The 13,641-nt window shown below is 43.2% G+C and overlaps 1 protein-coding gene across 1 annotated transcript in view; it reads left to right on the top strand.

Moving 5' to 3' along the window:
- LOC146986801 (arf-GAP with GTPase, ANK repeat and PH domain-containing protein 1-like) overlaps positions 1-13,641 on the top strand; it is a 46,834-nt gene that overhangs the window by 29,712 nt on the left and 3,481 nt on the right. The window contains exons 13-19 of the mRNA XM_085775677.1: positions 634-762; positions 3,613-3,750; positions 4,463-4,522; positions 4,740-4,891; positions 8,191-8,281; positions 9,944-10,166; positions 13,092-13,395. Coding sequence (XP_085631803.1) covers positions 634-762; positions 3,613-3,750; positions 4,463-4,522; positions 4,740-4,891; positions 8,191-8,281; positions 9,944-10,166; positions 13,092-13,395 — 1,097 coding nt within the window. The remainder of the gene's footprint in view (positions 1-633; positions 763-3,612; positions 3,751-4,462; positions 4,523-4,739; positions 4,892-8,190; positions 8,282-9,943; positions 10,167-13,091; positions 13,396-13,641) is intronic.

The following is a 13,641-nucleotide window of genomic DNA, read 5'->3' as shown; positions in this document are numbered from 1 at the left end:
GAAATTTCACTTATTATCTCCTCACCCTCATGTCGACTAATAAGGGCTGGGAGAAGTTTCAGAGTCCTCCGTGGCTTCTTCGAGTTACAGGGGGTCTCGGCGTAGCAGTGCATGTCCATATGACGGTTGCAAATGGATACCAACTGTCTTCGTAACAAAAAGACACACCAAAAAACATCCAAATACCTCCATGCTGCTCGTATGTAATGTCCGTGCTTCTCGAAGCTCCTCTTCCCGGTTCATCAAATTTGGACAAACCGGGAAGAGGAGCTTTGAGAAGCCTCCGCTACAAAACAAGCTTGAAATATAGACTTATTTAATTTCACATTTCGGGCCTTCAATACAAGAGGGACATTACATACGAGCAGCATGGAGGTATTTGGATGTTTTTTGGTGTGTCTTTTTGTTACGAAGACAGTTGGTATCCATTTGCAACCGTTATATGGACATGCACTGCTACGCCGAGACCCCCTGTAACTCAGAGAAGCCACGGAGGACTCTGAAACTTCTCCCAGCTCTTAGTCCACATGAGGGTGAGTAGATAATGAGTGACATTTCAATTTTGGGTGAACTATCCCCTTGCTCTAATGACTCTGAGTGTTACTGAGTGTCTGGTTGCTGTGGTGTGTCCAGTCCCCGTCAGCGCCAGCAGCCTGCTGCAGGTGGAGGAGATGGAGGGACTGGGCGGAGCTCTCTTCCTGAGGAGCAACAGAGGAGTCCAGCGATGTCCGTCCACGCTGTCCAACCACGCTCAGAGCGTCGGTGAGTGGAGATCCTCAGTGGTCGGCTTCAGACACACACGGCTCGGGTTCTGGTTCTGGTTCATGTTCTGGAGTCTCTGAACTTCTGTGTTTTCTGGAGAACCAGCAGCGTTCACACCAGTTTAAAAGAGAATTCCGGTCATTGTTGACCCCTAAATTGTTGTCCTGATGGTCACCCAGTGTTGGGGGGAGCAAAAAAAAAAAAAACGCGAGTAAAATTGATGCAGGCAAACCAGAGTTACACCATGGCTAGACGCCGCTAGGGATAGCCACAACGCTAACCTATGGGGGCAATAGGCTATATGCCCAGCTGGCTAAAAACCAGGAAGTAGTGGTACTTCCTGGTTGGTACTTTCTGAATTTCAGCCAGCCAGGTGTGTCTGATTATTGTTTTGAGGTCAGACACACCGGGATTAATCAGTTTGGCCAATCATGTACAACAGGAAATAAAGGAGCTGGCTGAAATTCAGGCAGTACCAACCAGGAAGTACCACTACTTCCTGGATTTTAGCCAGCTGGGCATATAGCCTATTCTATCAACCACAACAATAAAAGGTCTGAGATATTTTGGACATTACCACTGCACTGCTCCACCGTTTATTTTAGTAAAGAAATCATCACAACGAGGAGAAAGTGTTTGTTTCTGTGTCGGGGAGAGAAGGCGCTCTGTGATCGGATAGTAATGTCTTTCCAGGATGTTCCAGAGTTCGGCTGTCTGAGGTGAGTGGCTACATGCAAAAACACAAAGTTTATACTGTTTATACTGTACACTATATGAGTTCAGTGGTGTGTCCAAGGATTCCAGTCTTGTACCAGAGATATTTGATTGTTTTCTGAGTGTTTGTTGTGGTTGAAAGAATTGCCCCCATGGGTTAGCGTTGTCGCTATCCCTAGCGCCGGGTAGCCATGGTGTAACTCCGGTTTGCCTGCATCAATTTTAGTCGCGTTTTTTGCTCCAACCAACACTGGGTGACCATCAGGACAACGATTTAGGGGTCAAAATGACCGGAATTCTCCTTTAAGTGGAACCAAACTGGGAGGACATTACTCTGTGGTACATAGGAGGAAGTAAAACACAACAATGGCAACATTTTTCAAGAGTACCCGTCTACAGGGACAAATGCGCCGCCATAGGTCCAATCCAAACCAGACGTTGGTCTTCTTCGTGTATATTATTCGCCGCTCCATACCGGTATTGTAATCTACCTAGAGTTTGCATCCGAAATAAAAGTTTGCAATCCGTCATAAAACGAGAATTTATATATATTAAACAAGTAAATTGCAGAGATTAAAACTGAATAAATGTAAAAGATCTATGGCCAATCCAATCCACACCCTAAGTCTCAACCAGAAGTTGATCTTCTCCGTGTTTATTTTTCGCTGCTCCTCACCGGTAATCAGATCTACCTGAAGTCTGCGATCCACCATAAAGTGATAATTTTAAAAAAGTATATATATATTAAACCAAGTGGATTATGGAGATTAAAACTGAATACGTATAAAAGAAGAGAGGAGGATGTTTGTCTTTATTTTGCATTAAGTGGTCAGATTTAAAACACTTTAACAATCATTCACACGACTTTACAGTATGTGAAACTGAGAAGTTAATCATTAGAAGAAGAAAAAACACAGTTACAATGTTAACTTTTCATCAATTTGCAATTAATATATTATATTATGTAAATAATATATATAATATAATGAATAAGACACACGAAAAAAGCTCAACTTCCGGTCTGGATTGGACCAAAGGCTGCGCCGTTGTCCCTGCAGACGGGTCCCGCTCACATTTTTTGCTTTTTTGCCGTCTCAGTAATCCTTCTTCAGTTTTTTTTTTAAGTCTATTAATTATTTGGTCTGGCGTTGGAGTGAACTCAGCCTTGACCATCTCTTCCCAGAGTTCAAAGATAAGAAATACTTTACTTTATTGAGCCTCGAAGCAAAATTCACACAACTTGTTCTTTCTTGTTCTGCTTTCTAACTTTTCTTGAAACTCTGCATTTGCTCAAATCGTCACCAGACACTTTTTCAGACTGGTGTGAAACCCCTGAGTGTGAATGGTAGTTTAAAAAAGAAAAAAATCATCGTGCACCAGATTGAATTGACCTCTGGCTAAGCCCCGCCCCCTCCACTCACTCGGACAAACAGTCAAGTGACAGGCGCTATGGAAACTGTCACAGTAGGAGACATTTCACAGGAGGCAATTGATGATTTTTGGAGACATAAAGATTAAATATCATCTCGAAGTCACCAAAACTTCACTTAGCTTGACTGCTATGGCTGTCGGTTGCCGCGAAACGGCGATAGCGACGGGCTAATTTCTGTTAGCCTATCTATGGAGTTTTACATTATACGTTAGCATTAAGCTAGCGGGCTTTATGCTTAGTTGTGATGCTGGCTAACATCTAAACATCTCTGACAATATGTTGCCTCAAATACGTTGTTGACTTAACTTAGAACAGATGTAGATATCCTTGTTCATTTTATCCACGTTTAGTTGGTGTTGTGGTCTACTGCATAACTTCATCCAGAGCAGACACTTCTCTCGGTTGAGATGTGGCTTGGGAAAAGGTAAAAAAAATCCACCCCGTCGCCCAGCCTCTCGGGATACCTAATGTCGGAGTTGCATGTACCCCATGCACACCGTTTGACCATTTTAAACTTAAAATGTCACGAAAAAACATATAAAAACGAATGAAAACTGACTAACTGCAATGCATTTCAATGGACGTGGAAGCAGAGAATGTCCGAGTGTATGGGCTAGCTATGCGCACTGTGATTGGCTCATCGCGTTTGGGGGCGTGGCTTAGCCATAGGTCAATTGTCAGGGTTGACTTTTCTCTGGCCACAGACTCTGCAGTGGAAGGCGTCTCCAGCTCGTCCTCCACCAAAGACGTGGGCTCGGCCTCCCCGGTGACCGACAGGAAGAAGCATCGCAGGAAGAAGAGCATGAACCAGAAAGGAGACGCAGCCGGCGGCCCAGCAGACGGTGAGCAAGACAGAAAAAAATCTGATTAGGGATGTCACTATTATAGATTTTCTTGGTACGATTATTGTCAGAGAAATAATTATGATTATTACGATTATTATATTCAATAGTTTTACAACACTATGGATGTGTAAAATCAAATATAGTCAAGATATAATTGCATTACCAATTATATAAACAAATTATTTAAAGTATCTATTAATATAGGACCAATTATTATTCCTTCAGAGGAAATGTTTGAAGTATTAAAATGGTTGAAGTTTTTTTTTATCTTTTTTTTTTCTTACAAATGAGGCACTAACATTTAAATTCCTACCAGTTTAGTGTTACGTTAGGTAAATTGACATTAACATAATTTAACCCATTACTGTGTCTTTACCTTTACTCTGGAGTACAAAGCAAGGTGGTTATCCCGCAGGTGACGATTCATATCGTTCATAATGAACGTAACTTTGTTCACATTCTGTGTGAGTTGAGCTGATCTGCCGACATGGTTCCGACATCATCTTTTTTGGAAAGTGACGGTATTTAGGAACCTTTACAATTAAATAATTGTGGCATTTAATACCGTGATTAATTGTAGTGACATCCCTAATTCTGATATATTTAAATATGAAAAAAACTAACTTGAATGCTTCCTTTTGTAATATGTAACGTGTATCGTCTCCTCTCTGTCTCTTTTGGGCTTTTACCACGACATCGTCCGATTCAGCCAAGCGCAAAATGTGGAAACTGAAAAGCTTTGGTAGCTTAAGAAACGTAAGCAAGACAGGTAACTATGATCACATCAAGGTCAACGTCAAGCTTTTGTTGTTGCACGGATAAAATGAACTCTAAAATACTCGAGCGGTGTTTGCAGATGTTTTCAAACCTCATTACCCTCCTGTTTGAATAATTCACCGGTGCTTCAACCCTTCAAAAAATACCGACTCTCTGTGGTGTGTTGATGTTTTGAAGTTTTTTTGTTTTTGTTTTTGCCTCCGTGTCAGATGAGGATAACTTCGACTTCCTCGTCGTGTCGAGCACCGGCCAGACGTGGCACTTTGAAGCCCAGAGCGTGGAGGAGAGGGATTCCTGGGTCCAAGCCATCGAGAGTCAGATCCTGGCCAGTCTGCAGCTGTGTGAGAGCAGCAAGAACAAGGCAAGAAAAACACACACAACACAACACAACACAACACAACACAACACAACACAACACAACACAACACAACACAACACAACACAACACAACACAACACAACACAACACACTCTCTCTTCTCTTGTTTTTGTAGGAACTGTCCATGCAGGGTTGTTTGAATATAATATAATAGAAGATATAATAACTCATTCCTGTTGTGTTGCATGAGAAACACATGATTAGAATAAAGTGGGCGAGGTCTGTATAGATTTATACCTTCAACACATATGCAAACAAATCATATCGATCGATTACTCCCACATATACCGTCATAAAAAACAGTTTCTGTATCCTGCAATCATATTCTCCCAGTATCTGTATCTGTGTGTGTGTGTGTGTGTGTGTGTGTGTGTGTGTATATGTGTGTGTGTGCCCTAAAGGACAGTGATGATTTAATCCACAAGAGACTAAATATTAATGAATATTATATTAGCTCAAGATGTGCCTACTCTAATGGTATCACAGCTACCTGGCTGCGCCGCTCTGAGTCGAACACCTGAGGTTTGTTTTTATGCAAATGGGCCGGAGCCGCACAAAACCAGGAGCAGCCATGTTGGCATGGAAGTGTGTCTGTGTCTGAGCTTCCATCTGCTCCGCCCGACGCCGGCTGCAAGGCAACACTACACACTTCTTCTTAAGGCTGTAGTTGTTGCCAGAGGCATGCACACACAAATACACACACAGAATAAATAGTTTGTTTAATAAAATCATTGTGTCTGTGTGTGTTTGCAGATTGAGACCTGAGCTGCAAACAAAACAGTCAAAATCAATATTTTAGTTTTGTAAAACTGCAAAAACTGAGATTTAACTTGATGCATTAGTGTGCAAATGAATTCCCATTAAAGGGATAGTTCAACATTTTGGCAAATTGGCCCATTGCCATAATAGTCATTGCTATAGTCATAGCAGTAGGTTCGTTACCTTTATTTGTCGGTGCAAGCTATTTTTATATTTTTTTCTAAAACAACTCTGTCTGGTAACGTTCTGTTATTATCTCAGTTTGATGAGGGAAACCAAGAAATCCCATGAGCCTCCGTAGTGTAGCTCTGAGCAGCTCATGGCTCTGCTCCGCCGTTCTAAAAATAGCTTGCACCGACAATTAATGAACCTACTGCTATGACTATAGGGATTATGGCAATGGGCCAATTTGCCAAAATGTTGAGCTATCCCTTTGAATGCACATAAATATGACTAAAGGCATAAACTATCCTAGACCATAATAGTGGAAATACTTACAGTACATAGGCTACATACTTCCATACTGTACCTCAGGCTGCAGCGGTCGTAGCTGAACTCTTGTCTCCTGCAGTGTAAAGTGAATTTTTCTAGTGACGTTATCTGCTGTCTGATCTTATTGTTGGCTGTGGATTTACATCCTGGTTTTCTCTCCTGAGCACTTAAAGAAAAACTGCAGCTGAAACAATCGTTACCAATCAATGCATCAGTGCCAAACGAACAAATGTGTTGGTGCAGGTTTCTGTGCTCGAGTCGGGGGCGACCGATCGCCGGTCAGAAACACAAACTCACTAATAACGGGCTTTATGCAAGTCTGGTTAGGTCACTTCTTTTTTTCTCCACGGAGCTCCCTCTACAGTTTGCATATTTGCAGAGTGCATATTTTCATTGTTATAAAAACTCACAGCTTCAAATGGACGTCGTGAACTCCTGGGCTGCGTTCCAACAGCAGTCTGAGTTTCCCCTCAGCCCTCGGTAACACGTCACACGGAGAGCAGAGGGAACGTGGGCGGGGGAGGAGTTTAAAGAGATAAACTGAACCGTAAACAGCCCAGACAATCACAGGTCGACCACATGTTGTAGGTGTAGCGCTGCACTGCATCTTATTATAATAAGAAACACCTGCAGACAGCGATGGACCGGCCACACAACCAGAACGGCTGCTAAAAAAAACAAAAACAAACAAGCGGGGGCCGGACTGGCTGATTAACGGTGGAAATTCAATAAGTAGCTACTCTAATAATACTCATCAATACTCTCTGTCCATAGAAACAAAGAATGCCATATTAAACTACACATCTACACAGGCACCAACTGAGTAGAAATGAATATAAGACGTCAGATAAAAAATCTCTTAAGACATAAGTTTGTTTGTGACAAATAAGTTCTTATTCGGGCTGCAACAAACGATTATTTTCATTATCGATTAATCTGTCGATTATTTAAACGATTAATCGATCAGTTGTTTGGTCAATAAAATGTTTAAAAGCATCAATCAGTGTTTCTCAAACCACCAGACGACGTCCTCAAATGTCTTGTTTTGTCCACAAACCAAAGAGAGACTCAGTTTATTGTCGTAAAGGAACAAAGGAACCAGAAATATTCACATTTAAGAAGCTGGAATCAGATAATTAACCCTTAAAAATCTATAATTTCTATAATCGATTATTGTGCGATTAATCGATTAATTGCTGCGGATCTAGTTCGTTCTTATATATTTCTACTGACACATGTGAATTGTTTGCTCTGCTAAAGTCTAATTGAATATTCACTGGCCCCTTCCAATCAATTTCTTCTGTTTTGGTGGTAAACAAACAACCGGTGTTTGAGATTCAGCAAGGGCACTGCCGACCCCACGGATGTTTTCTGTTTTTGCACCATTGCAATGCATTGTGGGTGATGTACAGCCCTGAAGTGACCATCGATGTTGACTCGAACCCTCAGGCCTCCGAGGGTCGATCTCACCGAGTTCACTTTAGCTTTTCAGAGAAATAAAACGCTGTCATTTAGGACAAAGATATTGTTGTTCCTTTTTTCTTCACATCAATAAACACACTTAGCCTACTTTTCATTTTGAAGTTTCACCAGTTCCTTTATCTTGACTGTCGTTCTGTGTTTCCATCCGAGGTTTTTTGTCTCTAACTGGTTCATACCTGTAGCTTCTCTCTCTCTTTCCTCCTCCTTCATGAGTCCTGCTGTTGAATTAGTTCAATCATTTCTAAAAATGCAAATTCCCACTAATGTGATGGTAGTGAATGATTTACCCAGCAGCTCCCTGTGTGAGAGCAGCAGAGTATAAATGGTGGGAAGCCGCAGCCCTTCATGTTACAGCTTTAAATGGTCATTACAGTGATTACAGAGATCCAGCTCAGCGTTTCACTCAGAGATCTGCAAAATGATAATCATTGTTATTAGTAATGAGAGCAGTTAGCGGCGCTGATATCGCAGAGGGAAGCTCTCTGCTGGGGTTTCCTTTTTTTAATCCATGTACTGTATATTGTGTGTGTGTGTGTGTGTTTTCTACAGGCTCGCAGGAACAGCCAGAGTGACGCCGTGGCTCTGCAGGCGATCCGCAACGCAAAGGGCAACAACTTCTGTGTCGACTGTGACGCTCCGAGTGAGTAACACACACACACACACACACACACACTCACACACTTAACAGCTTCTCTTGTCTCGGTACTCGTGTCGTGTCTCTGGAACATTTCCCATCGTGTCTCACTTCAGCCTTGAACATGTGTCATCATCGCTGCAGACAAACCTGTTGTTTTCTCTCTGGACATTCGCTGTAAAATCAGAATGAAGCTACAGTTTGAGAGCAGGATCCACGGCTTTGGAGAGTTACAAGAATAAAACTTCACTGGTTCGGATCATAAATCAGCATTTGACATATTTTAAAATCTAGTTGCTCTTTCTACTAAATGACGTGTCGCCCCCTGACAAATGACAAAACAGGAATCACTGTCTAGACCAGTGGTTCTGTCTCATGTGAGAAAAGAGCTATGACAGAATATTAAGATTTTCCTGGAATCTGAAATCTGAAACTGAAATCTTTTTAGCTTTTTAGGAAATGTAATGAGCTAAAAGTGTCACACATGTTCTCCAGAATTAAACCAAACGTATACCAAACAAAATAGATGAAATGGTGAATATTCCTCTGACAGGACAGGGGTGTCAAACTCAAATACGCCGCGGGCCAGAATTTAAAAAAATGGTACAAGTCGAGGGCCACATGGTTGTTTATTGAGAACTTATTGAAATGACCTTTTTGCACATATTGAACCTAAAACTAATAAAGCTTGTAAGTTATTGCATATAAAACAACAATAATCATTAAAAAAAAAAATCAGTTGCATTCATTTCTAATGGCTCTATCTGCAGCTTTCCATAGTCATTTAGGGATGCACATGATTAACCATTAACCAATATCAAGAACTTTGACTGGTTAATATCGATTAATATTTTTTTTACTTCTGTGTGTCAACTTATGGGGGCTTGACGACACGTGCAGACTTACACTCGTGCCTTCAGTCATATCAGTCATTCGTTTCTTAGCAGGAAGTTAGACATATGTGACAGTCATGCAGCGCAGTCCAGTGACAGACGGTCAGACGACAAACGTAAAGGGACGTCTGCGTGTGCATCACCTGTAACAACGGCGCTGCTAAAAAAAAAAGAAAGAAAAAAGTACGGTACTGTGTTCTCCAGCGTTGCCCAGTGTTCACCTGCAGCTCCACAGAGGAGCTGTCAGAGGAACTCTGCTGTTCGGCTGCACTCGCGCTGTCTGCTGTGTGTTTCATAACGGCAAGAAAAAAAAAGCACATCGTCGATCACCCTCTCAATTGACAACAGAGGATCAGGTTGCTGGTGCTGATGAACAAGTGGGACAAGGACTCGCCCTCGCGGCCCCCTGATAGACGTGCACTGGCAGTGCATTGTGGGATTTGTAGTTTTAGTGGTAGCTACGTGCAACATACCGGCGGGCCATAATTAGATATTATCATGCGGGCCAAAGATAACTGGACATAATTAAGCACTCGCGGGCCACATAAAATGACGTGGCGGGCCACATCTGACCCGTGGGCCTTGAGTTTGACACATGTGTTGTAGGACATTAAAGGCACCACAGTTTCAGGGGAAAACATGTTTCTCACAGCCCGGCCTTAAAACAACGTTGTGACAACGTGGCCAAACTCTTTTAACCATAAACTCACATAGCTCAGCTCGTCCTGAACCGTTCATGTGACCACTCTCTCTCTCTCTCTCTCTCTCTCCAAAGACCCGACGTGGGCGAGTCTGAACCTCGGCGCTCTCATCTGCATCGAGTGCTCGGGGATCCACAGGAACCTGGGGACCCACCTGACGCGCGTCCGCTCGCTGGACCTGGACGACCTGCCGCGGGAGATGACGCTGGTTCTCCGCGCCATCGGCAACCACATGGTCAACAGCATCTGGGAGGCGCGCACGCTGGGCCGCCGCAAACCGGCTCCGGACGCCACACGGTGAGAAAAGATGCTGCAGGACAGACAGGATGAGATTTAAAGGACCCCAACAAAGTGTGATTCAGAATACTGAGTTACACTTGTTGGGATGAACAACACTGTCCCGTGCATCAAACCGGTCGGAAATGTAGAAATCCACACAGCAAAGTTTTTTGGACACTGTCCCTTTAAGAACTTACAAGCCTCAGCTTGCTTGGAACCCGGGCTGAGGCGGTACCAAAGATATTCAATATACGGAAAGATACTCCATGAGAGGCTGCTCCAATGATAGAAACGGTGACACTTCCTGTCTCTCTAAATGGGCGTGGCCAACCGTCACCCCACCTCGTCTGTGAACGTGTGTGTGGATTTATACAATTTGTAGGTAGATGAAAGTGAGATGTTTATATTTTCTTATGATAACATTAAATATTTACACTACTAACAGTCATATTTAGCATGACGAAAATAATTTAAATCACTTTCACGGGAGTTCGTGGCCGTTTGTTTGACGTTGCCTAGGAGATCTGTGCCAAATCTGGCGAGAGTGTGTCGTAGAGACAAAGACAGGTCTTGAGCGAAGTGGATTTTCTCCTGATGTGTCCGTCTGAAAATTGCCATTTTCGTGTCAAACTGTTCAGAAGAGATGTGGCTTGTGAAAAATGAGTCCAAAATTTACTGAAGTGATTGTGGGGAGAAAGAATCGACCATAATCGGTGTTCATGTTAAATTGTCCCATTGGAGTCAATACACCCCAGGCTGCCTCTGGTCTCCCTAAAGGGGCGTGGCCGTGCAGAAGCCCACGTGACATCATACAGGAAGCTGACTCCTCATGGAAGGTCTTGGTTTATAAACCGTCTTTGGTCGTACCAAAAAAGTACCAGGTACTAGAGGCTGGTGGAAAAGGAAAAAAACAAGTAGAGCCGAGCCGAGTTGAGCCGAGCTTGTGGAAAAGGGCCATAAGTCTCACATCAGGCTGTGGTGTTTTGTTTTCTTCCTGCAACTTTAGTCATTTGTAGCAAATCATAAAACGCACTCTGAGCTAACTTTCTTCTTGCTTATGCGACAGCCAACATCTGCTCTGCTGTCATTTTTATTTCAGTTAACTAAATTATTTTTTCACTGCTAGTTTTAGTTTTAGTTTTTAAAGCAACACTATGTAGTTTTTCAACCTTAAAATAATGTTTCTAAACTCATTGAAGTGGTAGAAAAAACAGTTAATATGATGAATCGCGACCCCGCTGCAGCTTCAGCGAGGTCTCGCCGGCTGCAACTGCACTCTGTAACTTCCCTGACCGGGTAGGAACGCAGCGCCACCGTGGTCCTCTAGAGCTCCAGTAACATACAAAACCCTCTTTGCTTGGCACCAGTACCGGCACAGCACCAGCATCGGCTCCATCAACAATCCAGCAACCGATTCATCTTATTAACAGTTTTTCAACCACTTAAATACGTTTAGAAACATTATTTTACAGCTGAGAAACTACATAGTGTTGCTTTAATATAATAACCCTGGTGCTTCTGAGATTAAATAAGAAACGGAGCCTCTCCTAATGTGTTTGAGAGAGGACATGTAAACCAAAGGTTCTCAAAACCACAAATACATCTTGGTATATGCATATATGCATTACCGTATGCATTACCGTATACAGACCACCCCATCACTCTAGCTCTTTTATCAGTGAATTTTCAGAACTTTTATCTATTATTCACACCTCTTTTAGCAGGATTTTAATTTATGCGTTGATGTTATCTCGGATCCAATATCCAGAGAATTTTAAAATCTTTTAAGTTGTCTTGATTTTAAGCAGCACGTCTCAGAGCCGACTCACAACAGAGGACACACCCTGGACCTGGTCATAACCCATGGCCTGTCCATCGGTGTGTCCTCTGTTGTCGACCTGGCTGTGTCTGACCATTACTGTGTATTTATTAGCATCACCCGTTTTAACCGAGAGGACGCCCCAGTGAGAACGGTGAGGAGGCGCTATCTTACTTCTGAAGTGGCTGCAAATTTTATGGAGATTTTACAGAGCACTCCTGCTGAAATTTTACCTGCACCTTGTGATTTTATCGTTGATAATTTTAACAGCAGACTGAAGTCAACTCTGGACTCAGTAGCTCCATTTTTAACTAAAAACAGTAAAAAGAAAACCAACACCCCCGTGGAGAAAAAAACAATGAAATCAATGAACTGAAAAGAAAATGCAGGAGTGCCGAGAGAAGATGGAGGAAAAGTAAATTAACAATTCATTACGAGATTTTACGTCAACAACTCAAAACTTATAATAATACAGTCAAAAAGGCACGAATTTCCCATTTCTCACAACTCATCACCATCAATAAAAACAACCCCCGGTTCCTCTTCTCCACTTTTGATATTTTAACAGGTGCTAATTCAAATTCTAACAACGTTTTTAAGACACCAACAGATGATCTTTGTGAGAACTTTGCAGACCACTTCAGAACCAAAATCAAGGACATCAGATCCTGCCTTTTATCCCATCAAGTTTTATCTGTTGACACTGAACTGTTGTCCTTGCCTGAGGAAACACCTGAGAGTTTTGCCCTGGTTGATGCAACTCTGGCTGGTAACGTTCTGTTATTGTCTCATAGCGTGGTGAATGTGCAGGTCAAACCAAACCAAGAAATCCCATGAGCCTCCGTAGCGTAGCTCTGAGCAGCTCACGGCTCTGCTCCGCCGTTCTAAAAATAGCTTGCACCGACAATTAAAGGTAACGAACCTACTGCTATGACTATAGCGATTATAGCGATTATGGCAATGGGCCAATCTGCCATAATGTTGAACTATCCCTTTAACTGACATGTTGCAGCAGTGTGTGTGTGTGTGTGTGTGTAGATCTGAGCTGCATCTGTAAAAAACAAAACAAAAACAAACCCTTGTGTCTGTTTTCCTCCCTGTGTCTCCGTCTCTTTGTGCTTCAGCGAGGAGCGCGAGTCCTGGATTCGAGCCAAATACGAGCAGAAACTGTTCGTGGCGCCGCTGCCTCCGCCCACGCCCGGCGAGGGCCCAGACATCACACTCTCCGGCCGTCTCCTGCTGGCGGTGATGGAGCACAACCTCCCCCGGCTGCTGCTGCTGCTGGCCCACTGCGCCAAGGAGGACATGAACGCTCCGCTCAGCCTGGCGCTGTCCTGCCGGTCGCTGCTGGCGCTGCGGCTGCCCGGCTCCGCGCTGCACGCCGCCTGTCAGCAGGCCGACGTGGTGATGACGCAGCTGCTCGTCTGGGTGAGTGTCTGTCTGCAGGAAACAATGCACTGAGTCAATGAGGGATTTTTTTTAAAGGAGCTGTTTGTGACTGAGACTGTGGCTGAAAGTGTTACTGCAGTCAAATTCAAAATACTGCAGCGCGTTTGTTGTGGCTCTGAGACCCTGAGACTCACTCACACAGTCTCTACAACGCCACCAGAGCTGCGACAATGCTGTAACAGAAGGAAACTAGAAAATTTCCTCTGGGAAATTTTGAGAGGGCCA

Source organism: Trachurus japonicus, chromosome 5 (assembly GCF_045865225.1).
Source record: "Trachurus japonicus isolate A0001 chromosome 5, Traja_1.0".
Taxonomy (NCBI): Eukaryota; Metazoa; Chordata; class Actinopteri; order Carangiformes; family Carangidae; genus Trachurus; species Trachurus japonicus.
This window is presented reverse-complemented; position numbering and strand designations above follow the sequence as displayed.